Genomic DNA, 12,543 nt, shown 5'->3' on the forward strand with positions numbered 1-12,543 from the left:
AACCTAAAATGTCCTCGAGTTGTTTTTTGTATTTTGGTTAGCGGGTTTGGAACTTTGGAGGACAAGTCATGTTTTGATTGTTAATAATCGACCATATAATCATCCTAACAAAGGGTATACATTTGAAATTTTTCAGAAGAATATGGTGTAATGGGCAAAAATTAAAATTTCATGGCTGATTTTAAAACTTACTCGAAACATTGATGGTGTAAAACATATTTAGCTCAAATAAAAAGTCATTATTAAACCACGTGGATCCAATGCTAGCTACGTTAAGAGGAAGGAGAGAGTTTGAACCCGAGCACAATGAATTAAAGAGAAAAGCCTAACCACCAAGATAATTCATCACTTAACTACCTTCAGATGATTGAAGACATTGCAAAATATGAGAGGACTACATTTTTTTTTTTTTTTGGAAACTGGATAAGAGGACTATGTTTTCGTAGTATAATGAAAGAGAATTTGTGGTAACTTAATTACTATTTTGCCATTTCAAATTACTGAATGTTTAAAGAACAATATCGACCATTCATATATGGTTAACACAAAAAATTAGCTACCATAGATATAGGGTATACAATACATAAGATAGGGTAGTGATATTTAGATGTTCATTTTACTTCTCACACACACTTATTTATTTTGAGTTGGGATCTGTAGAATTATCAGAGAGACATACCAAATACCTACTTCCAACAATATCGATATTGTCCCCGAGTTAGTAATTACCACATGCCCAATATGTCGGGTGTGAGGTTTTATCACAAAAGTTTTCGGTATTAGTGGGAGTGAGGTTAGGATATTTAAACTCTTATTTTCTAAGAGATACGGTCGATGTATGATATTTTAACCCGCCCCTTCACATTCACACATAGAAGGTCCACACATCGACAACCATGTGGATTTGAAGGAGACTCGCCCTACTTGCGAGGTCAAATGACCCACAATCATCGTTGGGGGCTAAGGGGACCCACACATCACGTGGGGTCCCATCACGTGATAGTATAGTACGAGCCTGCTTCCTGGCTCTAATACCATGCAGAATTATCACAGAGACAGGCTAAAGACTCACTTCCAATAACACAATAACATCGGTGTTGTCTCCAACTTGGAAATTACTACCTGCACAATCCGTCAAGTGTGAGGTTTTATCACAAAATGCCTTGGTAACGTTGGAGTGGTGTTAGGATATTTAAACTCTTATTTTCTCAAAAATACAGTCGATGTGGGATATTTTCACGTGATTGCATGAATTTAAGAAGATCAATAATAAAAAATTTAACAAGTGTATATAAGAAATAAAAATAAATGTGTGAATAACACTTTCCAATTTTAATCAAACTAGGAAGTTGTAAATGATAAATCAAGACACTTTATTTTCATTTCAGGCTCCCTTCTCCTCTTCTCATCCAAATCTGTACGTGAAAAAGGACTGCTTTTAATTGTTGCGAACGTGACAGGTTTCCAACCCTATCGTCCCACTTTAAATGCTATAATGGAGATTTCTACCTTCCACATGTTGGTGCGATCTTTCCCACTTGAATGCTGGTCTCGGCACTTCGTCATCAGTACTATGCAACAACTTTCGCTTCATTCGCTTTAATGAATGATTTAAAGATTAAACGAACACAAGTAATATGTAAGGAGCCAAATACTATTTCTATAAAATCAGATACTAGAAAAATTATAATTATTACATTTTATTACGTGCATATGAAATGAATAGGTGAGATTTAAAGAAATAATTTTATCACCTTCATCTGCGTTATTAATATTTCGATACACTTAAAGTTACGGTAAATTACCATCATGCTTAAACCAGAGGAACATTGCATACATCGTTTTGTATCCTAAAAAAAAATTATTATATTTGACCTATTATGTAACTTAGTCTAAGTCCCCATCGTTGTATTCTGAGAAAAAAAATGAAATAAAAATTGTGCAGAAATAAAATAAATAAAAGGGCTATTAATATTATACGAGAGGTGAGGCCCATAATACTTATGACTTTACCTAATAGTCTAATCCAGTCCGGCATGGATAAATAAATGCTGCATAGTGAGCCCGGCACTTATGACTTGCCAGCTTCACACACCAGATCACGGATTATACTGCATATGGGGTTATTGCTTCAAGTTGATGGAGATGATATTGATGACATTGATGACTCCATACCTTACCATATCTTCCATAAATAACTCTGATCGAGAAATTCATCATATAATTAATTGGCAATATGAAGAGTAGCTTAACTATTTATAAGTAGATGCTAGATCCATTCTCTCATCAATGTGAGATTAATTCATTCTCAGCACGTCCCCTCACATGTGGTGAATTTTCAATTCTAACGCGTGGATAACACAACTCGGGTGACTTGGAGCACGTGTGACCAATGGGCTTCAAACGTGGGACAACCTTGCTATGATATCATGAAACAAGTTAAGGCTCCATCACCGTAAAACTAATTGACAAGATAAAAGTAGCTCAATTACTTATAAGTACATGTGAGGTCACTTCTCTCATCAATGTGAGATTCATTCTCAACAATATGTGAATCACTGCCTCCATTAACATTAACTACCGGATTAAGGTCTCTAATAATTATTGTTAAAAATTAACTTGATTGGATAATTCAATATACTCGACAAGTGTCTAGGGCGGATGGAGCATAGATCCAACGAGCAGCTGGTACCCCCCTCCCACCCTTTTTATTTGAAACTTTGGTATTAATCTTTGTTAAAGTATTTACAAAATTCTTAAGTTTCCCTCCTCTCATTTTTGTTTTATCTAAAACCATGTTGAGTTGCATAAATCTTTGTTAGTACGAATGAGTGTTTAGATTATTATTATAACAAGTACAGAAATATAAGACAAAAAGTGACAAAATTGGGTTTTTGTAACAAATTTAACAAATCAACTTGATTTGTCACGAAACAAAGGATAGAATTGTTAATGGTACTCTTAGTTAAATTTCCAGGGCTATCTCTTATAAACGTTAAATTTCTATCTTCTACCTTCACTTGGATAAAAAAAATACAAGTGAATACCCATTTCTTCATCAACATTTATTCAATACTATGGTTTATCATATTCAAGCTAAATACAAGACAACGAAACGAGGTTAAGAAGATTAAAACCACTTTAGGTCGTTAAGATGTAATTAATTATTATAATTAACTTGTACAAAACGCTTTTTTGTAACCTAATAGCTCTAGGTCTAGCACAGCTGCAACTACAAAGAGGTTTGATGCAAATGCACAAGCTTCCTTAAGTTTGTTAATTTGCTTATGACGTGTATGGTTAGACTGATCTCTAGAGCTATAAACGAGCCAAGTCCAACTAAATATTATTGTGCTTAAGCTTGCCTTGTTTAATCTTTTTTTGAACTTGACCTAGGCTTGACTTGCTTCTTATACGAGCCAAGGTCGAGCTCGCTGAAAAATTTCAAGTCTGATACTGAGTCAAACTGTTTCAAACTATTTCTTATAATAAGTTGCTTCGGTTTTTTTTTTTTTTTTTTTTTTTTTTTGGCAACTTACCAATGCATGTGAAAATAATATATGAAATATAATTAAACAAAGCAACACAGAATTTTCAAACACACTGCTTTAAGATAGAAAACATAAAACTTTTTTTTCTTTCTTTTTTGATGGCTGGAACCCAGTGAAAAGCTAGACCATCACTCCTATAGGGTCTTTCGAACTAAAAGAATACAGAGGACGTAATGTCGCAAAAACAATCAAACTAAAATTTGTCAAAAGTCAAACTTAAAAAGTTTTGAAGTAGATACTATAGCACGAAGAACAATCCACAATTCGGCAAATAAAACTTTGACAGTATGCATTATGATTGCTAGTGAGACTAAATTTATAGATAAAATTTTATAAGCTAAATAACATGAAAATTGAGGTTTAAATTATTATCTAAGCATTGATAAACATACTCATTTCTATTTTTTGAACTCTTATTTTACTATTTTTATTGATAGAAAAGCCCATTAACTAATCCTTTTCTAGGGTATAAAATATCCTTTTTAGTTTTTATTTTTGTTTTGTTAATTGAATTAGTCGGATTTGGGCCTTCAAATATGTATTGGACAAGAGTTATATATTAGTTAAATGATCAAGCCGAGGTCAAGCTTACTTCGAGCTGTTTCGTAAAAAAAATTGAGTTGTTCACGAACTTTACGAGCCAAATTAAACATGCTATTGTTCAAGCTTGGCTTGTTTATTGATCGAGTTGAACTAACTTGGCTTGATTCTTTCACAAGCCGAGCTTCAACGAGCAAAACACAAACAAGACTCTTTATGAGGTCGAACTATTTTGAGCCGACTTATAGTCCTATTGACCTCACCAAAATCGTGTATAAATTTTCCTTGTTCTGTTTCAATCAAGTTGCCATATTAATTTGTTACTTTTTTTTGAAACAACAGTAACGGTGAGATGTTTTAATACGGTAAACATAATTGCGCAAAGAATAGAGAAATAGAAAACATGTCTTTTATGGCAAACATTGGCGCATCCAAAGGACTTTGGATGGGGTAACCCATAAACATTACATATTAAACATAGCAAGTGATCAAATTGCTTGAAAGAAAAATAAAAAATACAAGGAATTCTTTGGCATTTAAAATTAACAATCAAGAGAGAAAAAAAAGATCATAAAGTAAACATACGGTTTAGATTATAACATGTGTATAGTTAGATAATACCACGTCACCATCTACGGATGAATGTTGAAATGGTTCTTTACATGCAAGTAATTATGCAAACAAGATCCTTTGTTAATAGTAATGCTATTCACACATAGAAATAATGATAATTCATATGCATGCATGCATGTAGTCGCACTGCTGTCATAGACCTAGCTGATGAAAATAGACAATTGTATGAATTGGTCCAATAGAAATGAATATTATTGGGTCATAATTTTATTAAACGATTAGTATTAGGAATGCCACACTGGTGCCATTTTGCTATCGCCAAGGAAGAATGCTTGGATGTGACGTGAAATCACAGTCATCGAACCTAATTCAATAATAAAATGTAATTGGACTAGACCCTAATTGTGGCTAACAAAAATGGACTAATATCAAGTTTTCCTAGAATATATTTGTTTGTGTAATTGGATTGACATGGTGGTTAGGTTTTTCTTTCAACCAACTTCATTCTATGTTTAAACTTTCACATGTCTTATTAGGCTTTTTACACTAGGTTGGAAAAAAGTGAGTGTGAAACTAATATATCGAACTCATATAAGAATCATACTCATACAATGAGCTAAAAATCAGTGTGATACAAATATATTAAACTCATGAGCTCAATATATCAAAACTCGGTTTAATATACTATATTCATGAGTGTTATACCAACATATTAAACTCACACCAATGTAATACTAGTATTATAGGTATCAAACTGAAATTGCATGATTCTTATATATAAGTATAACACTTACTCAAATTACGGTTGAAATCCTTAGTGTAGATAAGAACATCCCTTGCATTAAAAATATTAATAAAATATCATGAGTTTCTTCAACTTGCTGTTTATAAAAGAAGTCGTGGTGACAAGTGGGTGTCTGTTCGAAAAAGCTTTATATACATAAACTTTAGTCTACCTTCAGATCTATATGACATTTGTATTCGAATTTTTTTATTTCTTGAGGATAATTTTTTATGTAATGAGTTGGATGAATTGATCATGAAAATATTTGGACTACATTACTCTTCTTAATTTGTTGTATGAAAATATTTGGACTACATTACTCTTCTTAATTTGATGTCTTTATTTAATTAAGTACTTTAATTGTCACTTCAATTTAAAGAAAAATTATGCTCACTTTGGAGATGGTATAAAAGATGTAAGCTCTATTAATTTATAGGAGGAGATGATACGATACAGAATCCAAAAATCTAATCCCAACCATGACTCCTTTTAAAAAATAATAAATATAAAAATAATCTAATTTTGCAGACTTTGGACCCACAGTTACCCGTTATAAAACAGGAGCTAACAGTTAAGCGCTGCACACCAGCAAAGCCATGGCTACTGCACCCTCTCCCACTGGTTCTACCACCACCATGGGCACTTACTCTTCTCTGATTATCTCCACCAATTCCTACTCCGCGTTCCTCCCAAACAAATCCCAACTTTCCTTCTCTGGAAAAAGCAAGCAGTACGTTTCCCGTAGATCATCAATCTCGTGCACAGCCACAAACCCTAATAATAATGAGAAACAGAACCAACCAGAGCAATCATCTAATTTATTGGGAAAGTTGGACAGGAGAAATGTCCTACTTGGCCTCGGCGGCCTCTATGGCGCCACCACCCTTGCCCAGAAACCATTGGCCTTCGCCGCCCCGCTGGCCCCACCTGACCTAACCAAGTGCACACTGGCCGAAATCACCACCGGAGGTGAAACTGTGGCATGCTGTCCACCGGTCTCCACAAAGATCAAAGCCTTCACTCCGGACCGGTCTATCCCACTGCGGACGAGGCCTGCCGCCCATCTGGTCACGGACGAGTACTTGGCCAAGTTCAAGAAAGCTCAAGCCCTCATGCGTGCCTTACCCGAAGACGACCCGCGTAGTATGGTTCAACAAGCCAACGTTCACTGTGCTTACTGCAATGGTGCTTATCCACAAGTAGGGTTTCCGGACATTGACATCCAAGTCCATTTCTCCTGGCTTTTCTTTCCCTTCCACCGCATGTACTTGTATTTCTACGAGAGAATCCTTGGCAAGCTCATTGATGACCCAACTTTTGCTCTCCCATACTGGAATTGGGACTCTCCCGATGGTATGTTTAATTATGTTGTCATGAACTTAAAATAGTAATGTTGTTACTTTATTAATGTTCGGTGCAGAGATAAATTTTTTACAACATATGTTTCTTTATAACAAACAACATAAACATATATATTGGTGAACATAATGTAGCAAAGTATTAGATAAAATTAAAATGCATTATATTCAAAATACTTGCTGATGTACAATTTCTCACAATATACTTGACCGATGTGCAGGCTTTCCAATTCCCGACATTTATACTGACACCACCTCCCCACTTTACGATCAGTACCGTAACGCCGGACACCAGCCCCCTGTGCTGGTGGACCTCAGCTACGGTGGAACCGATGATGACGTGGACGAGCAGACAAGAATAGATGAGAATCTAGCCATAATGTACCGGCAAATGGTTTCCGGTGCCAAAACTCCGGATCTATTTTTCGGCCACGAATACAGGGCAGGAGACACAACGACAGGGAACTACGCAGGCACCATTGAGAACAATCCCCACAATAACATCCATCTCTGGTGCGGCGACCCGGACCAGCCCAACAAGGAGGACATGGGCAACTTCTACTCCTCCGGTCGGGATCCCCTATTTTACGCCCACCATTGCAACGTGGACCGCATGTGGAACATTTGGAAAACCCTCGGAGGCAAGCGCAAGGACCCTACCGACACCGATTGGCTCGATGCTGAGTTTCTGTTCTACGACGAAAACGCCGAGCTTGTGAGCTGTAAGGTTCGGGACAGCATCCATCCTGCGAAAGATCTTCGCTATACTTACGAGCCTGTTAGTGTTCCATGGCTGTTCTCGAAGCCAACCGCTCGTAAGCCGAGGAACAAAACCAAAGCCAAGGTGTCGGCTACTCAGCTGACAACCAAGTTCCCTGCAACGTTTGACTCGAAAACGACAGTGGAGGTAGCGAGGCCAAAGCCGAGGAAGAGGACCAAGAAGGAGAAGAGCAACGAGGAGGAGGTGCTGATCATCAAGGATATCGAGTTTGAAAGCAACGAGGCGGTGAAGTTCGATGTGTTTATTAATGACGATGCTGAGTCGCTGAGTCGAAAGGACAAGTCAGAATTTGCCGGGAGTTTTGTGCACGTGCCGCATAAACAGAAGACTGGTACGAAGACGAAGACGAATCTGAAACTGGGGATCACGGACTTATTGGAGGATTTGGGTGTGGAGGAAGATAGCTGTGTGCTGGTGACGTTGGTGCCTAGGGTTTCCAACTCGCCTATCACTGTTGGTGGGTTTAAGATCGAGTATTCTTCTTGATCGTCTAATTAAGTATCCCGGCACCTGATTAATTAATTAAATAAATGTCGGTATGTTAATGTGTTTCCAGAATTAATGGCCTGCGTTCATGCATGCATGCATGCATGCGTTGTCCTAGTGTTATTTAATGTGATGTGTACCAGCAGTGATTTGGATCAGAAGCCATGCGATTGTATTTCCTGGCTTTTCCAAACATTTCGTACGATTTTGTTGAATTAATATTCCACTGTCCTTACTTGCATGTGGAAATTCGTACGTAATTGTGTTTGGTTTATCAAAAAAATTTAAGGTCAATGTGTTTGAATATGTTTATATCTCTTGACTCTTTCTCTCATATCGTTACTCTTGTTTAAAGTTTACTTCCTTTAACTGAATATTTTTTTGTACTACCAAAAAAGGTCACAGTGTACTATTTGTAGTTTACTAAACTAGTCATGCTTAGTGATAATAAGTTTGAGTAATGCTACACTTACTACATATTTGTACCATCTCTCTAATAGAAGTAGAGCTCACCAAAACATGTGAGTCTCATCGCTATTAGAGAAATGATACAAACATACGGTAAAAATAACATTGTTGAATAAGTTTACATTAGCCGGTATTAAGAGAGATATAGTGAGGATCAATAAACCTGAATTTTCATTAACAAGATTGAACTGCTTACAGAGAGAAGAAGATCAAGTTTGTATTTTGCAGATTAATAATTACATTAACATTCATAACAATCTCAACTCTCTCTAACAACTCAGCCTAACTGAACCCCTCAGTCACTTACACGTACAAGTAACAATCCCAACTATTGAATCCACTTACAATCTCAACTCTTAATTATACCGAACATCCTTCGATCGTTAATTGCAGCAGCCAAGCATGAGATTGGGGCAATGAGTTTGAAACAAGGGTGCCCTGTAAACTTTTCAAAGCAATATTGTTGACGAAGTATAGGATGATTGAGGGTTGACCTAATCCGCTATGCCACAATGAAGAGTTCACAGTTTATCCCAAATAAGGTGCTGCACCTTTAATTTATGGATTGCTGGTTTGGTAAAATGAGAGGTTGGGAAAGGGATAAAAGGCCATTACTAAAGCAAATAATTGAAGCAATATGCTTCAATTTTTTATTGCTTTGCTCCTAGTCTCTTATCTTGGTTGTTGGTACCATAAAAGCCTATGCACATCACTATAAATTAATGCATATTTCCTAGTTCACTTGGAGTAGAATTTGATCTTAACTAGGTACCCTTCACATATTTGCTGATATGCTTGAGTGAAAATTTCTTTTAACAACATATATGTATCTAGGGATGTTACAATATTATCAAAAAATAAATGAACTGTGTACCTGTATGTGTAGAGTAAATTTTCCATATGTATGCTTGTATTATATGCTGAATCATGATCACCACGAACCGTATTATATGCTACTCAAGGCCCGGAAGCTTGGATTGAAAAGAAATACACCAGTCAGTTAAGCCAATTTATCAAACTTATAGTTCCAAACATAAACTGTAAGATTGACAAATTACTTCCTTGAGCAGTTGAGCTTCCTCGAGGACATAAGCTCAGCAATTTAGCATGATACTGCATCACTATTAAGATTTTCTCTTGGAACTACATACGGAATAGAACATGCATACCTGTAACGTTGGCAAATGATTTCTGTACGCTAATTTTTCCCTTGTGCATCCCTATTTAACATTGATCCTTAATTAATTAGTTCTCATTTGTTTTATAATTTGATCCAAACGCCACAAATAAACATGGAAAGAAAAAGAAATCATTTCCCATATGAAATGCAATTTGAGGTAGGCTAGCCAGTTCTATTTCCATCCTAGCTAGCTTTTGTTAATAATTACAGCATTCCTACATAATATTACTGAGAAATACTAATTAGCTATATATATCGAGGAAATACTTCATCATGTGTTCAATAAGGAGACAGCGAATCAATTCGAAATAGCACCACAGAGCAGAACTAGCAGAAGATTGAGGAGGCCAATAACCATGAAGAGGAGGAGAGAGATGATACATTGAATAAAGGGCGATGTGTGTAGGCAAATTAAGCTGATCAGGGTTTAAATAGTCGGATTTATTCGGTACAATGCCAATATTACCCCGTTGAAGTACATTTAGTACACTTTGAAGACACGGTGGTACTGCAAACTTCTGCAGTGAATGCAGTACGTACTCCTCATTTTTTTTAGGAATGCAGGAAATATTGTTAAATTGTTGAATCACAAATAGGTAATTTCCAACATGGAAAAACAACGACCAGCTGGTCCTGAATAATCTGGACAGGGGGATGCACTATGTTAGAGTTTTTTTACCACATGTAAAAGTAGGATAGGAATAAAAACACTTTAAAATATTTGCAAGAGTTGTAGTATATATGTTCATGCAAGGTCGTTCTTCACAACAACTACTTAAATAATTTATGTAAAACCAATTCCTAATTAATTACTTGAAATGGAAATTGAGAAAGGTGATTCAAAATGTGGATAATATTAAAAACGAATTTTAATTAAAAATCAAATAATAAATTCAGCAAAAATTATAAAGATAAAAGAAAAGGGTTTTTAAAAATCAATTTATAAAAGCACTAGGGTTTCACCATCACCCTAGCAATCCTATGTAACTTTACCCATTGTTTATCAATTATACATGCAACTTTGAAGGTTAGGTTTTCCTAATACATATTCTCCTCATGATATTCAAGTAAGAACGTATATCTAACATGCAATTTGTCTATAATATTAAGATCAAATGTGAACATGCAAGGCTCATTAAGTTTTATGAAAACCCTTCGAAAACCATGCAATATATTTGCCTTAAGTGAAATTACAATTATTAACCACAAGAAGCAATACCCAATCCTCTGGTGATATTCCCACCGAATTGCATCCAAATGCTTACCTAAACATCCTAATGGTGATCAAACATTAGGACATAGAGACAGTTTAAACACAGTGATTAATAATTCAAAGTACACATGCACAATATCATAAACAATCAACTAAAGTCCACATATTCATGCTAAAGCTCAAGGCTTCACCCTAGCAAAACGGATTAGTTACACATATTCATAATTAAAACCAAGAAAATATTATTATGAAGAAAAAGATTGAAAACACCTTAAAGTAAAAGTCTGAAATTCTTCAAGAACCCTAGCCAATTTCCTATCTCCAAAGTCGCATAAAAGAAGTAGGAGAGAAAGACTAGGCTGGCAAAGACCTTATATCGCTCTCTAAGTTATCCAATAATCTCCTAAATAAAATTCTTTGGATCCAACTAGGAAACCAAATAATAATAAAATATACTGGAGAATAAAATACTAATTAAGTTAGGAGAATTTGCAAAGAAAGTTAAGAAACTATCCAGCCATGTTTTAGCCTTAAATCTCCTCTAAATCCAGCCCATGACAGCTCGTTTTAAAGATTGGAATATTCTGAACATATTTCCAGAAGGGGCCAAATCCAAAATAAGTCATCTTGGGCTTCAAAACTCACAATCAAGCCCAAAATGTCACTTTTCCACCACCGCGCACTACTCCTTTATTCTATCACCAGAAAATAACCGCTTGGAAGAAAAATCTGATATTCTGACACGATAAAGCTAAGCGACTCACGAACATCCTCCAATTAGAACTACTCCAAACTTCATCCATTTGATCACGTTTTGTCCTAGAGAAATTCGAAAGTCCTATATTAAAAATACAATTCCAAGTATCAAAATTCTTCCAAAATTGACTCATCACACTACCATCAATATCTGGCAAACAAAATACAATTAAGTTCGTTTTTCTCACCTCATCTAACCATGGTGTAGTGTTATCTCGTACAAAGTCGTGCCACATGTCTAAACAGTAATCATGGTTAAACTTTACATTTAATTATGTATTTTTTAATTTTTAATTAAGTTAATTAAGTTTAACTTAGTACTATGTTCTAGTGGTATTCTATACTGTAAAAAATATATAATTAGAATCGTTCAATTTCTTAATTTTCATGTGATGATCATCTTTACAAAATTATTCAAATAAGAGATTGTATGTGTGTCCAAATGTATGGAACCAATCGACATTGTGAGTACCAAGTAATATCTTCATGATGAACTGTTCATTTATTTGATATATTTGAATAATTTTTATTCAAATAATTTTTTCTAAAAATGATCTTCAAATAAAGATTATGAAATTGAATGATCGTAATTATGAAAATTATAAAGTAGAGATATATTATCTCACGAAGAATGCAAGTATTATAAAAAAATATATAACAACAATGTATATCCAAAGCAATTTATTATATAAGAAATTACAGGAATACCAAATTCCACCTTAGTTTTTGGGTCACCAGTATTTAGATTTTGTCACAACTTTCATTCCAAATTCACTTTTTATCCGTAGTTTTGCTTGTTCAAATTTACTTTGACATTTCAATTAGTATCAAAATCTAATTTAAAATTTAGTGT

The 12,543-nt window shown here is 35.1% G+C and overlaps 1 protein-coding gene across 1 annotated transcript; it reads left to right on the forward strand.

Annotated features, from left to right (window-relative positions):
- The first annotated feature begins 6,022 nt into the window (after positions 1-6,022).
- LOC103927471 (polyphenol oxidase latent form, chloroplastic) lies at positions 6,023-8,385 on the forward strand. The gene is made up of 2 exons (XM_048582351.1): positions 6,023-6,801; positions 7,028-8,385. Exons 1-2 carry the CDS (start codon positions 6,045-6,047, stop codon positions 8,071-8,073), a joined length of 1,803 nt encoding a protein of 600 aa, XP_048438308.1. The 5' UTR covers positions 6,023-6,044; the 3' UTR covers positions 8,074-8,385.
- The last annotated feature ends 4,158 nt before the right edge of the window (positions 8,386-12,543 follow it).

Source organism: the organism of the source record quoted next, unplaced genomic scaffold (genome assembly GCF_019419815.1).
Source record: "Pyrus x bretschneideri cultivar Hongxiangsu unplaced genomic scaffold, Pyrus_bretschneideri_v1 Contig19, whole genome shotgun sequence".
Classification (NCBI taxonomy): Eukaryota; Viridiplantae; Streptophyta; class Magnoliopsida; order Rosales; family Rosaceae; genus Pyrus; species Pyrus x bretschneideri.

Coding starts and splice junctions, on each gene's coding strand:
- LOC103927471 (XM_048582351.1), top strand. CDS start 6,045: ATGGCTACTGCACCCTCTCCCACTGGTTCTACCACCACCATGGGCACT. Junction 6,802..7,027: donor GAATTGGGACTCTCCCGATG/GTATGTTTAATT, acceptor ACCGATGTGCAG/GCTTTCCAATTCCCGACATT.